Raw genomic sequence first — 14,263 nt, forward strand, 5'->3', positions numbered from 1 at the left:
GACATGGTACAAGTTGAGTTTCCCCTTCATGTGGCAATGCGAGGAAACACTTGTTAATGAGGATACCGATGTTCTTGATATAATGATGGTTCGGACTCACAAACATTCACATTACTTGAGGACAGGAAAAAGGTTAACTATTTATTTACACATAAATAAAACAAGAAGAAACCAGCAAGAAGAAAACTATTTACATGACTGAACCGTTGATTAGACAAAATCAGCCCTGGTTTAACCAACAGCGCTGAGATTTAAGCCCTCTGTCTCCGCCATTGGCGTGGTGGGGACGGCAATTAATAAGAAATTAGACGACGCTTCCCATCAATCGATGGTCAGGGAAAGGAAAATAAAGTTTCCGTCAGCTAACCAAAGATTGGACAAAGGATATCTGCTAATCAAATACTTGGGAAAGAAGAGGTCCCAAGCAAACATACAAACAGCACTGAAGTGACTGCAATCCGAACCTCTGCCTTCCCCTCCGTTTTTTCCGCACACATGAATACGGGAAAAATTCTGTGGGAACAATCGCTAATGTTCCTTATAAAAAAAAAAAGGAGAAAGCTGTCGCTGAGAGGTTAGATGCTCAGTGGTAACTCCAGCTTAGCCAGGCGTCTCTTCTGACCACCCAAAGCTCAAACGACCCATTGGCGCCTCATTGCACACTGGTCGGCCATCGTACACCTACTTCCTCACAATAGGCTATAAGCACATGAGCAGAGGGAATTAAGCGCACGTAGCGAAACGAGAAGGCATAAAAAACACGTCCACTGGCCACAGAAATGACATTCAATACTGTGACCACTGCATAAAGTTCCACGCTGGGAAGACGTCTATGGTAGGAAGGCAAGATGGGAAGGGAACGAGCGTCCTGCAGTGGCGGGTGGCGCCAACAAGAGTAGAGCAGCCATCGAGCCTCCGTTGTGCATCCGCAGTACCACCAATTTGGTAATCGCCATGACCGGGGACAGGTGCACACTGAGCAGCTACCTCTCTTCACAAACTCGGTGCTGGAGACCGAATGGTGCATCACAAAGTTCACCGAACTTCACAGTCCAGCTGCATGTTCTCTGAATTTCCTGAAGCCATTCTCGGGCCTTGGCACTTCGTTTGTATCTAGCCACAATAACTCTGGCCTTAGCACAGAGCTGCGAAAACCCTGACACTTATCTTTTGGCATCATTGATACACAATTGAAAGGTGTGTCCAAAACAATGCACACTACTCCAGCACAATGCGCAACTGCTGAAGTAAAGGTCCTTCCATTACCCATAACGACGAAGATTATCACAGTACCATGGGCTGTAAGTTCCCACTTCTCGATGAGGTGTCATGCAGGTGCAGTGTGAGAGTTTGTCATATCCGTGCAAGCCAATGCATGCATGTGTTGCACGAAGTCCCTGCCCATGACGTGACAACTTACACAAATGTAGCTGTCATTTGCCCGCCATGTCGAACCACCAGTTGTGATTGACCGAGCTTCTTTTTCACATTCTCTTTGCTTGATGCACAGAGGTCTGGAATAATGGCTCTCGAGAATGTTGTCTGAGACGGCACGGCATAGTCCGGCATAGCGAACTTCATGTCGAGGAAACCCGGTTCTCTGACAATGTTGTAGGGGTGCATACCACGAGCTATGAAGCGAGCTATCACTTTTATCATCTGTTGGGTTTTTGGGGCCAACACCTTCATTTTTGGCTTGAAACTGTCGGCTATGAATGGCTGTTGAGAACTTGCCTTGCCTGCCCCTTTGAGCTTGGATGACCTTTCGCGTACGTCCCGCTTCTCTTGATAGTCCTTGTGCAAGCCAGGATGTCTCTTTAAATGCGTTGCTAGGGCTGTTGTCGTACCTGTCAAGGTCATCAGGACTGCCTTGCATTTAAGGCATGGAGCTTCGGCTCTCGGTGAAATCTTTACATATTGCCCACTAAATGCAATCAACCGTGCCGACGAGATGTGTTTTTGTGTGTTCTTGTTCTGAACTTTCCTGGCTTGGTTTGGATTAGTTTGGACTGTAGAAAAGTATTACTGAATTCAAAAACCAAAACATCCCAAAACGCCTTCTCCCTGCCACATATGGCTATTCGTTCGAGCCGAATACTTCGAAATTTCCGAATAAAAAAATTCAAATTGAAGTGAATATCGAATAGCTCATTATTCATTGAACTATTAAAAAATATTGAATATGCGCACAAGCCTACTATTTACATTTAATAAAAGGTTGCCCGGCATTTCAAAATCTGGGCATGAAAAGGAAGAGCAAGTACCTTTTCATCAGCAGCAGTAAGGCCTTGGAATGAGCGAGAAAAGGCCTGGACCCGCTGCTCACGTGGATCTAGGAAGTGCCGAACGCACAAAGTTGCCAGGTGAGCCTGGCAGACATCACGGTCACGCTGAGTGCGCCGCAAGCGCGTCTCTAGCTGTGCCTGCACTGCCAGCAGCCCCTGACGGCAGCGCACCAGGTATGCAATGTAGGGAGCTCGTCGTCGGTGTTCCTCTTCCAAAGCCCTGCAATCATGCCCCTGGTGGTGAGATGCCAGATGGTATGCGACAAACATTTTCCCCGCAGACTTCCCACGAAATGTGTAGTGCTGCTACATTCCATTTATTAGAATGGGTTTTCAAAGTGGAACTTGTAATGCTCTTTGGATTCCCAAAGTGCCTAAATTCATGCATGCCTCAGACCAAATTCAATTTCCCATTCTATTTCGAGACTAATCACATTATAAGTGCTCACAACAAACTATTTCACTAAAGCTAGTAATTAATAAATGAATTTTGGAATTATTTGAGTGCCCGTACATTTTACTTTTCCTTGCATCCATGCCTAGCAGGCAAGGACAAAAATTAATGTACTGGGCACCTCACGACCTAATGAAAGCTGAGAACCCTGTAGTATGCAACAAGAAAACAAAAAAAAAAGGAATGAAACCAGATGACAGCTGTGAATTCAAAACCATTTGGAAGTGCGCTACTACAGTATCCTTTTCTTGATCTTATTTCATTCATCACTATTTACATATTTTTGCGGACAGCATTCTCCCGCTTTCTAAGTTACACCCCCTAGCACGTGGGCAGTTTCAATGCCATCTAGTTAATGCTCATCAAATATTTTGGCAGTGCCATCCAGCTCCATCGTAGCCACACAGTGAATTTTAATGATAACAGGGAAGTAAACATGCAGTCCAACATAGGTACCAAGAGCAACAAACTAGCAAAGTTAATTTCAGTAAAAAGTTACTAGTGTCGACCCTGAATATTGAGAATTTGGTCCGAGTTACTCAGGAATGCAGGAAAATGTGTGGGTTGCATAAATTCTTTATTAATACAATTTTTAGATAGCTGTGGTACTATTTAATCCAAATTGGCAAAGGTCACATTTTGGGGATGGTCCAGGCCAAATTTTGAAGTCACCATCATGTTCATCATAGACGAATTAGGCTGGACATCAATATTTTGCACACATGGCAATATGGCTGGGGAGGCACCACTGCCACGGCAATAATGTGCATGACTAGAAACTGCATTCCTTTATTAGAAGTCAAATCCAGTGTCATTTGACCTTCAGGAATGGTAGCAGTAGAGCTAATTCTTTAAAAAAAGAAAAAAAAAGCGGCGAGTAAACCAAGACACATATAAATCTGCTCCCTTTAAATTAAAGTCAGTTGGGAAAAGCTATTTCAGTAGCTCAGTTTGGTATATTCCATGCATAACAATGGTGAGCAACACAATGCACTTAGGCTCAAAGAGATCCATTTCTAGCCAGTAGAGTTGCCATAAATCAGTGACTGCCTTTCTTTTATTCATACCTACTATTACTCCAGTGCTTGTGTGGCATTTCTCACTCTTTGCTGCTACAAAAGTTACAGCACAAAATGCTGAAACATGGCACAATAAAATGGTGTCAATTTACTGACATAACATATGGACATCTGAAAGTCTGCGAAGTGATCATTTAAGGCACGAAAATAAAATCCGACTTGTGAACAAGTTAAAGCTGTTCCCAATGTACAACATAGAAAGGTTTTGCTTTCGTTCAGGTATTACAAAGAAAGCTCGTCAATTCAAACATCAAGGGACCGGTAAAAGTCGGCAAAAACCGCTTGCATCCCCATGAAAGACGCGTGATGCAAGCGGTGGTGAGAGATGGGGCAATGGTCACCCACCTACTTTTGGGTAAGGACTGCATGACATTTTTTCACATTTCCAACAATGCTTTATTTATTGCATGCACACTGTTGGTGGCGTCAACACAAACCTTCCCCAAAATGGTCCCCTGCACCCGTATCGTGCAACATGGTAGTGCCTCTTCACAAGCAGCTGCATCATGCTTGAGGAGGCTTCACACAAACTGCACATGATGAGAGCACAGCTTTGGTGAAATTTTGGTGCAGATGCGTATGAAGACAAGCAGAGAATGCAATTGACATCCAAAAGGTTAAGCGCCCAGTTACAGCGTTAAATACTTCCGAGGTACATAAATGCAATAAATATTTCCAATCATTATTCCCAAGAAATGCGAGCCAAAGCGATGCGTATGACGAAGCATATTCTAGTGAAACTTCTATCGATAGTACAAGGGTTGATCCAAAAAGTTTCCCAAAGAGCTCCAGCTGCACGGGAAGGTGCGAGGCAAAATCAGCAACACTTCTTTGTGCGGGTCTCGATCAGCCCTGGCCGCGCTTGGCTGCACCGTTCATTCTTGGCTCAGCAGCCGTCTGACATGGAGGCTCTCATTGTTGATCCTGCCAAGTTAGAGATTCGTTGTGTAATTCACTTTCTGCACACCAAAGAGACTCCACCCATGGATATGCATCATCTGTCAATACAATGACAAGTGTATGTCCGTTCAACACGTCCAAAAGTGGTGCATGGTGTTTAGTGCCGGTCGAAAGGAAGTCCACTATGAAGAACTGAGTGGGAAGATCGCCAGTTTCGGAGGCAGTTATCGAGATGGTCTAACGCGAAGTGCTTAAAACAGGAGGATCGCCGTCCCTGAATTTGTTGCTCAGATTCCCAGGAGTTCTTACGGTACAGTGGAAAGAGCTTCAGCTTGGTAATTGGGGTATCAGAAGTATTGTGCTCGATGATTACCGCAGCTATTGGCATCAGACCAGAAGGTAGTGCGAATGTAGTGCAAGTACTTTTACTTATCTTTCCTAGCTCACATTATACATGGATGAAAACTTTTTTTTCTGCTTTTGCTATTCCGAAATTACACCTCGTACTATATGCAGGTTTGTATTATTTGCGGGGGTTTTTATGGTATTGCCCACGACAAACCACTCGCTCTAACCAGGTGACAACTACACAGGATGTTACTGGCACCATAGCGCATATGTTAGGAGCTATTTAAAATGTTTTCCCAACAATGGCATAATACATACCCTTTTTCCCTTTGATTCAAGCCTACAAAGCAAGGAAAGTTAGTTCACTGCTGCAGTGCTGCTATACAAAATCAATAACCTCTTATGCTTTCCCAATGAGCGGTTCCTAACGACCCGGCTCATTGATCAGAAGCCGAGGCATGCCGTTCTTGCGGCACGCTTGTTGTTTGAGGCTGACACGATTTTGTAAAGGCCACTGCGGCGCTGCCCGGGAGAAAGAACGGCACAATCTATTGTTATGTGATGCACTGCCACAACAACCAGGAAAACACCCGAAAGCTGAAAACCATCAGTCAAATTCTCGTTTCCCTCATAAAAGGTATGAGATAGTGCAGCGAACTGTAATGATTACAATTTTCCTCTTTTATTGCGATGAAACGGCAGCAAGAACTCGGCACGAAAATGAGGAAAACAACAACGGGCATTTTTACAGCCTCTCCATGGAGAGCGCCGGTGCAGAGAGTGGCGCAGCGGCCCTTGGACAAGTTTGCCTCCCCTATATGCCCATTTATGAGCCTCTAGTGAGCCTACCTCCTTTCAATTTGATGGTCGTAAAATTAGCCAGTGTGAAAGGGGCACTAAGGCAGTTGTTGCACATTACTTTTATTCATTATCTCTCTCACACATGCTTGCGCATCAATTAAGGGGAAATGAGGGTGCTCGTTATAATACACGAAGGAAAGAAGCCAACAGTCGGCGAGACCAAGGAAAGCGTTGGGGATGGTACTTTATGTAGTTTTTTTTTTAATGTTTACTTGGATAATCACAGAAATTAGTAATGTAATCTGTTTAGGGGAAAGATAATTAAACACAAAGTAGAAGAAAAAACAATGTGCCAATGATGGGAACCGAACCCACGACCTCCGAATATCGCGTCCGGTGCTCTTCCAACTGAGCTACATCGGCCGCTGTCCCCCCTGCCGCTTGCTTGGGTATTTATGTTGTCTGTATACGAACCTCGAGAGTGTTCACCAGCGCCACCCTCAACCATAGCGGCGGACGTGGCACGTTCATTGTTACCGCCAGCGTCACGTAGAACGTGATCAAGAGCGAGGGCGAAAGCTGTGCTAGAACCCTCTTACGCTACCTATGGCCTCAAGACTGCCAGAACCGAGACCCCCATAAGCTACAAGCAGATCAATTAAGGGGAAATGAGGGTGCTCATTATAATACACGAAGGAAAGAAGCCAACAGTCGGCGAGGCCAAGGAAAGCGTTGGGGATGGTACTTTATGTTTTTTTTTTTTTTTTTTTTTTTCGGAGGTCGTGGGTTCGGTTCCCACCATCGGCACGTTGTTTTTTCTTCTACTTTGTGTTTAATTATCTTTCCCCTAAACAGATTACATTACTAATTTCTGTGATTATCCAAGTAAACATTAAAAAAAAAGACAAAGTACCATCCCCAACGCTTTCCTTGGCCTCGCCGACTGTTGGCTTCTTTCCTTCATGCTTGCGCATGGACGCACGTACATGTTTTCCCAAATTTGAATTTCGAGCTGCAAGTGCACATCCAAGGTTCGCTGCATTCATACATGTGAGTAGCCTACTTACAACCTGACAATAAGGAGCTGCCCACTGACCTGAGAACACGCAGGCACTGCAGTTCGTCCAGGAGGCGCAGGCACCGCAGGGCCTCATGCACGTGTGAAGCCAAGGTCTTGTTGTGCAGCAGCGTGGCCTGAGCCAACAGCCCTTGCAAGAGAGCTGCAGGTTCCTGAGGCCCACCCTGTGGGAGGTCAGCCAGGGCCAGCACAAGGCGCAGCTTCTTTTGGGCATCCTCCACCAGGGCCTCCTCACTCCCTCCCTGTGCCAATGGTGGGGCCAGAGGCTCAAGGGGTGTGCTGGGAGACGCTCCGCTGCTGCTGCCAGCTGCAGCACCCCCCACTGCTGCTGGGCCTGCACCTCGGTACTTCTCCAGGATGTCAGCAGCGTCTAGGGAGAACCGGTTATATATAGTATTACTGGTTAGATGCCAGTGAAGCTGCTCTCAAATGTAACGTTGTGCAATTTTCGTCCACAGTTCGAGCCCTCTGGAGCATCCTAATTATGAAACGTTTTGGAGCACTGAACCCTAACCACCGAAGCTATTTTAAGACTGCTAGCTTTACCTGAAATAGTCTCGTTAAAGAATGCTAGTTCATTTCAGGAAGATGACCAGAAATACATTCCCTGACAAAAATAATAAGCTGCCACAGTTTCATTTGAAGGGTATGCTAGAAAAGCCTGACAAATTTGTTTTAGAGCAGTTACCTGCTATGAAAAGTTCCTCTGAAAAGCACTAAAAAAAAAAAAAGAAAAAAGTGCTCGTACTGCAGAGAAAAAAAAGTTTTTATTGACAATATAAAAACTGTTTAAAATACAGATATGGTCTTTCATATAAAGGTAAAACAAGGCCCAGGGTCTCAAAATGTTCTGTTGATCAAAGATGACTTTGTCTGTATTCTTTCAACAGCACCAGTAAGGGTAGTTTGAAAACTAAAGGTAGCAAAGCAGTACGTATCTGGGACTCTAACCGCCATATACACGAACCAATCTTGATCTTCCCTTTCCAGGTTCTCACTTTTGCGGCTCCTTATCACGTTTCAGAAACCAGCCTTCCCTTTAAACTGCACCTTTAGCCAACCTTTCGGCCTCGGAAAGGGAGTGTTCGCAAAGGTAGCGTCTGGCCTACCTTCAGCGGCTCCTTTATCCAATCCACCTTTTTCACAAGACCGCTCTGTGCATGTGCGCCTCTCCCCTGGTTGAAAACAAACTACCACGCCCAGCTGCACATGCGCAGTTCCTCGCCTCCGCGATCGGCGCAGCTGTAACTGATCTCGGAGGCCATGTGTAGTTAATATTCGTGACAGGTATATGCGACAGATGGCGGTACCTGTCCAGAACAAACATCGTCATTTCACTTGCGCCAAGGGCGTTTTCAATCAGTAGCAGAAAATTTTCAACCACTCCCAGAGGGCGCCGCATTTTGTGAAAAAGGCGGATTCAACATAGCTATCGAGTATGACAGCTTTTCCGAACTCGTCGACGTTTTGGAATTTATTGAAAAATTTAGAACTAAAAATTCGCTCATCGCGTGGAGGATCGCCTGAACCTGATGGAGGTATTTGACGACGACGAGTTCCTTGTGAGATACCGCTTTTCTAAGGCTGCTGTGCTGGAACTGCTGTCCATGATGCCGGTTTTGCGTAACCGCGGTTAACACTGCCTGTGTAAACGATGTGTATTACTCTGACAGACGAGGTTGCATGTGCCGCAGCTCCTGCGACTGCTGATCACCCTGCGCTTCTAGGTGTAGGGACCTTTCAAGTTGTGACTGGTGATCCCGTACTGTGTGCCGTACCATCTGCATACTGGTGATCTCGCTCCATGGTCAAGCCCTGTCGACTCATTCTCAAGGGAATATGCAGACGATAAAATAAAAACGATACTGGCGAAGCTTTATCTTAATTTTTTTTTTTTTTTTAAATACAGGTTGGCGTTCACGCAATGATAACCACGATTCCACTTGTACATTTCCCGGCTAGCAGACGACGCGCACACTGTCTTGTAGTACTTGACAAGGTCCACTAGGACGCCACGTTCATTCTCCGCAAACGAGCGTTTTTTTTTTTTTTTTTTGCTTCCATTTTGAGACATCGCAAAAAAGAAAAACGAACGCACTCACAATGCAGTACGAGGCACACGACTCAAAAGGGGAAGGCTACCTTTGAATACCAACTTTATGTGTTTCTTGAGATAAATGGATGAAATTTTCAGGGTAGACTCATGGCACAGCCATTTGAATAACTGCAAAGTTTATGGAGCAGCGTACATTGGTACTCAAGTTACAGAAGTATATCAGAATGGTTCACATGGGTTCCTTGTACCATGCCAGGAGAACTTTCAAAATGTGTTGGCACTATGAAATTCATTATGAAGGTTCCTGAATAGGTACCACAGGGCAAGACAAAGCCTTTTTTTTATTTTCCCTGCTGAAAAATTTTAGCACTGCATTGAGGTTAGTGCCACTAAATGAACTTGCATTAGCCTAATTTTGATTGTTTATTATTAATTTCAGAATCAATATTTTGAAAAAATGATCTTGTCTTGCCCTCGGAAATTTATTCAGGCACACAATGAAAAAAAAAAAAAAACAGGTGGGAATCCGATTAGCGGTTCCAGAGATACTGTGGGAATAAGCAACCATACCATGAAAAAAATTCATTCTGAGAAAATGGCCCTTGAAATTTAAAACAGCATTTTCAAGTATAAAGTTTGTTTTTCACTGCAGCACGTTGTGCCTCCACCTCCTTGATTTCCTCGGAAAGCGCATTTCCATGCAAACAGTGGACGACGCTGACGACGCATTATCTCTTGCGATGACAGACGCAATACGGGAGGCTCAGATCGCCGAGGTTGATATGGTCGGTACAGCAGGCACACTTCAAGCGCCGTCTCCTTACGCTGACACAAAAGATACGCAGTTGGAAGTGGCAGTGCAGTCGGTCTAATAGTAGTGTAGCTGAGGCAGCACTGATAGAAGCGTCTCCGCGGCCGTTGACAACGCGCTTCGCTAACTATGTGATTCGGACGGCATTCACAGAACGATGACGTATGCAGTGTTTTAAACTTCTTAGCACGCATGTGGCCGACCGTGCGACAATCCACAAGGTGCACAAAACTGTTCAAAACACGTCACCAGAATCCATAACCAGCGATGATCACGGCAATCTCAAAAATAGTGAAACGTGAAACGATTCAGCGAGCGCACAAAGAATGCCAGCTCAGTAGGCAGCTGGAGCAGACGACGCGCCGGGGAGGAGCCAATAGCAGTCGCGCGATCCCCCGCGTTCTCACGGAGCACGTGCTTTGTCCAATCACAGCCCGAATTTGAGACGCGGGAAGCTCAATTCCTGTGAGGTCCCCAACCACAAGCGAGCCATGCTTCTGCTACGCCGCGGACGCCGCCGGCGAAGGCCAAATGAAAAAGGGCAAGCATACACAAACAAAACAAGACCAAGATGGTGGCGCTCGGTTCAGCAGCAGAGAAATGGCGGGCGCGCGAAGTTTGGGTACTTTTGTCGTTCGTTCGCGACTCTGGGGCTGCCGCGCCCAGTTGTATATTTAACTTAAAGCAGTTCCACAATGAATTAGTCGTTTATAATTATAGAAAAGGTAGTTTATAACATATACAGCCGAGATATGTACTTTTTGGAAAGCCGACTTTTTCGCGACTTTTCGACTTTCAAAGCCCGCGTCACCCCTTAAAAGAATGAACACGTACACACATACAGCACGAGGCACACGACTGAAACCAAAAAAAGAGGACGCGTGGACGAACGCTGCACGAGGCTCAAGAAATTCTCGAGGGTGTAGTAAGAATGCGCATTTCGTGACAAACGCAAAGTTACAGTGGAGCATCTACATCGATTCAGTGAGCGTTCTTGCAGCAACAGCTGCCTGTCATTGTTCCTGGATCAACTGAACGCAGGTGCATCAAAATCACTGCAACAATAGTTAATTTCGTGTAAAAGATGTTTATGGCAGCTCTTGTATATATTCAACTGCAATTCCTAGGATAAAAACAAGCTACGCACACATGTAGTGCTGATTGAAACATTATTACTTGTTTAGCCTCGCTACCATATCGCTTACTACCGCGCTAAGAAGCCCAACCCGAAAGGCTGCCCTAGGTGGGTCTTTGAAACGCGGCTTAGCCTTTGCGTTACCTTCCCCTTTCTGTTACCTTTATGAAGGTCACCTCTGCAGTTGCGGGAAGGTAAAGATTAGGCCGGTTTGTGAATATGGAGGTAAGCATAGAATGAACACAGTTTGCGACACATGAAGGAATGGTCATTGCCTGTACTTGTCAAGTGTCACTAAATACAATGCTAAGCATTACTTCAACTTGCACTTCACATAACGAGGCTTCAATGAACTGGACGAGTTCACGAGTCCACAAAAATTCCAAGGGTGCACTAGCCTCCGACACAAAGAGAATGCATAAACATGCGAAATTTTGGGGGTGGCCACCTAAACTTGGTCTCCTCAGAGTTGGCTTTAGTCAAATCAGGTGGGAAAGCAATTTTTGTCAAATTCGGACGAAGTCACATTTTGGGGGTTGACCACCTAAATCTGGAAGGCACCACTGAATTGGCCGTACTTGAATTGAGTTAGACATCAATTTTGGTCAAATTTCGGGGTTCCAGGAGGCCAAATTTTGCGGTGGCCAATCCAAATTTAGAGATCGCCACTAAGTTGACCATAATAAAATTACAGTAAAAGCTCGTTAATTCGAACTTCACGAGACCGGGAAAATGTTCGAATTATCCGATGTTCAAATTATCGAATGGCCTCGAAAAAAACTGACCAGAACCACTTTATTACGGTAAATGTACCGTATTTAGTCGCGCAACGAACTCGCTCACATAATGAACCCACCCAGCCCTGATTTGTGCCTACGAATCTGAAAAAAAAAATAATAATAATAAAGGCGTCAGTCATTAGCGCGTTCCTCCGTTGCACGCCAGCGCCGTCATGGTCCACAACACATTTCTATGCAGTGCGCCAAGATGCTGCGCAGCGATAAAGACGTGTTTATCTTTTGACGTTAGCTCCGGCAGGGGGGAGGGAAGCGAACTTGGCAAAGTGCCAGCGCTTGTCTGGTTGTGTAAGCCTCTTTTTCAGTATGTTTGCTTTATCATGCTATGAGCGACTGGGGCGGGCGGCGCCATCTACTGCCACTCCAATCATCGAAACGAATAGTGCTAAAAGCTGGCGTCATGATCGAGGCTGACTCGCGTGCTTCCATTGACTGATGGGTGGAAAAATGGATGGCTATCGCAAAAAAAAAAAGGTTTAACCCATAGTGCCCGTCCGAGATCATAGCCTTTTATGGGTGTTGGCTGGTACTGTGCCGACAGTACTTATCCCTATTTCCAAATTAATAGGGTTAGAATTAACAAATATTTAGTTACGAGCTACGCAGGTCGTGCAGAAGAGAGAGCAGGCAGCCGCCGCTGCGTGGCCATGCACTGACCCTGCCGCCGTCCCCTCCCAACGCCGCCGGCCAGTCATGGCGCCATTTAAGTTTTACCCACTCTGCCATGGTTTTACCTGGTTCCATCTTCTGTTCCCATTTTGGACGTGCGCAGCCTCCAATTATGCCTACTGATGGCAGAGTTGTTTCTTTACTTTCTCTTTTTTTTTTCTTTTTGCCACGTGATGTGCACCAAGCCACACAGACGCGGAGGCGCTTAGTTCGAATTATCCGTAGCGAAACCGACTCGCGTTCGAATTAACGGGCTTTTTATACACAGATCTCTATGGAGCTTAGCCGGACCAAGTAGTATAGTTCGAATTATCCAAAAATTCGAATTATCGAGGTTCGAATTAACGAGCTTTCATTGTACCATAATAACCAGCTTATAAAACGAAACTTTATCCGGATGTTATCATGACAGATTTCCGCCTCATATTACATGGAGATCCAAACAAATTTCAGCCTGAATTCGCAGCTCCAGACTTGTTATTAATCCTCGCTATCAACGTCAGGCTTCCAGTGAGAGAAGACACTATCAAGCGGTGGCGTCGGCCGACTGTTTTGATGGTTTCGTGTTTGCCACACCGACCCCCCCGAGCCTTGCGACCACGGCATGAAAATGGGGCCCACGACATGTACTTGACTGGAAGCTCGCACGATGTAGGGGTGGCGAAAGCAGCACTCGGCACATTATACGGGTATGTCTCTTGTGGGCCTGTCCAGCCATACTGGCCACACCCTATAGCCGAATTGCGGATGATTGAACGGTATTACTAACGGTACGTCGGCAGTGCTTTCAAGAAATGCGGGATGCCAAATGTGTTTCAAGGTATTGAAGAGTTTCTAAGCAAGGGACTCTCGGCAGGAGATGCACATACTGGACGACGACGATCGCTAAAAACCTGATTCTGGGCACACACGCTGCATACCAATGTACGGTACTAGACGCCAACAGACGCAAGCGCAGCGCAGGATGGCTGGCCACTAGTCCCGTGTCCCAGCTGGAAGCAGCCTACTAGTTTCAGAACAACCAGAGGACCATGTGGCTTCCGCGATTGGCGGGGCAAATGTGAGCTGCTCTTGTCCTCACAGTGCGTGAAAGTCTCCGATGAAGTGTGTTGGCGCGAGGAGGGGAGTGAAGCAAACAAAACTGGCTATGAAGGTCCGTTGCACTACTCGACACCTGGCATGGGTTGGCATTGAAGGCGAAAACATGGAGCGCATACGATTCGCGAAGCAACTGCGAAATGTAATGCAAATAAATACTTTTTCTGACCTTTCCTCACTCGCATTATACACGGATGAAAACTTTCATTTTTTTTCCCATTTTTGCTACCCCCGAAATTACACCTCATATTCTACGGGGGTCTGTATTATACACAGGTTTTTATGCCAAGTTACACAAATTTTGTTCAAATTCTGAAGAGGTCAAGTCTTGGGGCCTGAGGGGCCAAATTTGGAAGTCACCATTGATTTCGCCATACTCTAATTAGGTTGGGCATCAAATTTGGTCAAATCAAACCTGGGGGTTTAGAGAGCCAATTTTGGGGTGTGGACAGAAACTTTCTGTACATGCTTTCTAAGGACATGTTTTGTGGATGCTTTTTTTTTTTTTTTTGTACCATGAGTACCGTATACATACGTGTAATGGCCGCACTTTTTTTTCCGAGATTGGGGTGAAAATCAGGGGGTGCGGCGATTGCATGAAAAAAAAAGACAGCGAAAAAAATTATTTGCGGTGGTACCTGCCTTTATTACTGTCAAAAAAACTCCTCGTCCTCCTCCGCTAAACTCGTCGGGATTTCAGGCTCGTCCCGTGTCCAAAACATCACTCCTCGTCGCCGTCCTCCTCCTCCTCC

The 14,263-nt window shown here is 45.7% G+C and overlaps 1 protein-coding gene across 3 annotated transcripts in view; it reads right to left on the reverse strand.

Moving 5' to 3' along the window:
* Positions 1 to 14,263, reverse strand: part of Gapvd1 (GTPase activating protein and VPS9 domains 1) — a 120,218-nt gene that overhangs the window by 21,990 nt on the left and 83,965 nt on the right. For all 3 annotated transcript variants that reach the window (XM_084588183.1, XM_084588182.1, XM_084588184.1), the window contains exons 16-17: positions 6,964 to 7,315; positions 2,265 to 2,505 (exon numbers count right to left, since the gene is read on the reverse strand). In XM_084588183.1, coding sequence (XP_084444309.1) covers positions 2,265 to 2,505; positions 6,964 to 7,315 — 593 coding nt within the window. The remainder of the gene's footprint in view (positions 1 to 2,264; positions 2,506 to 6,963; positions 7,316 to 14,263) is intronic.

This window comes from Amblyomma maculatum, chromosome 1 (genome assembly GCF_055883805.1).
Source record: "Amblyomma maculatum isolate TAMU_Amacu chromosome 1, ASM5588380v1, whole genome shotgun sequence".
Taxonomy (NCBI): Eukaryota; Metazoa; Arthropoda; class Arachnida; order Ixodida; family Ixodidae; genus Amblyomma; species Amblyomma maculatum.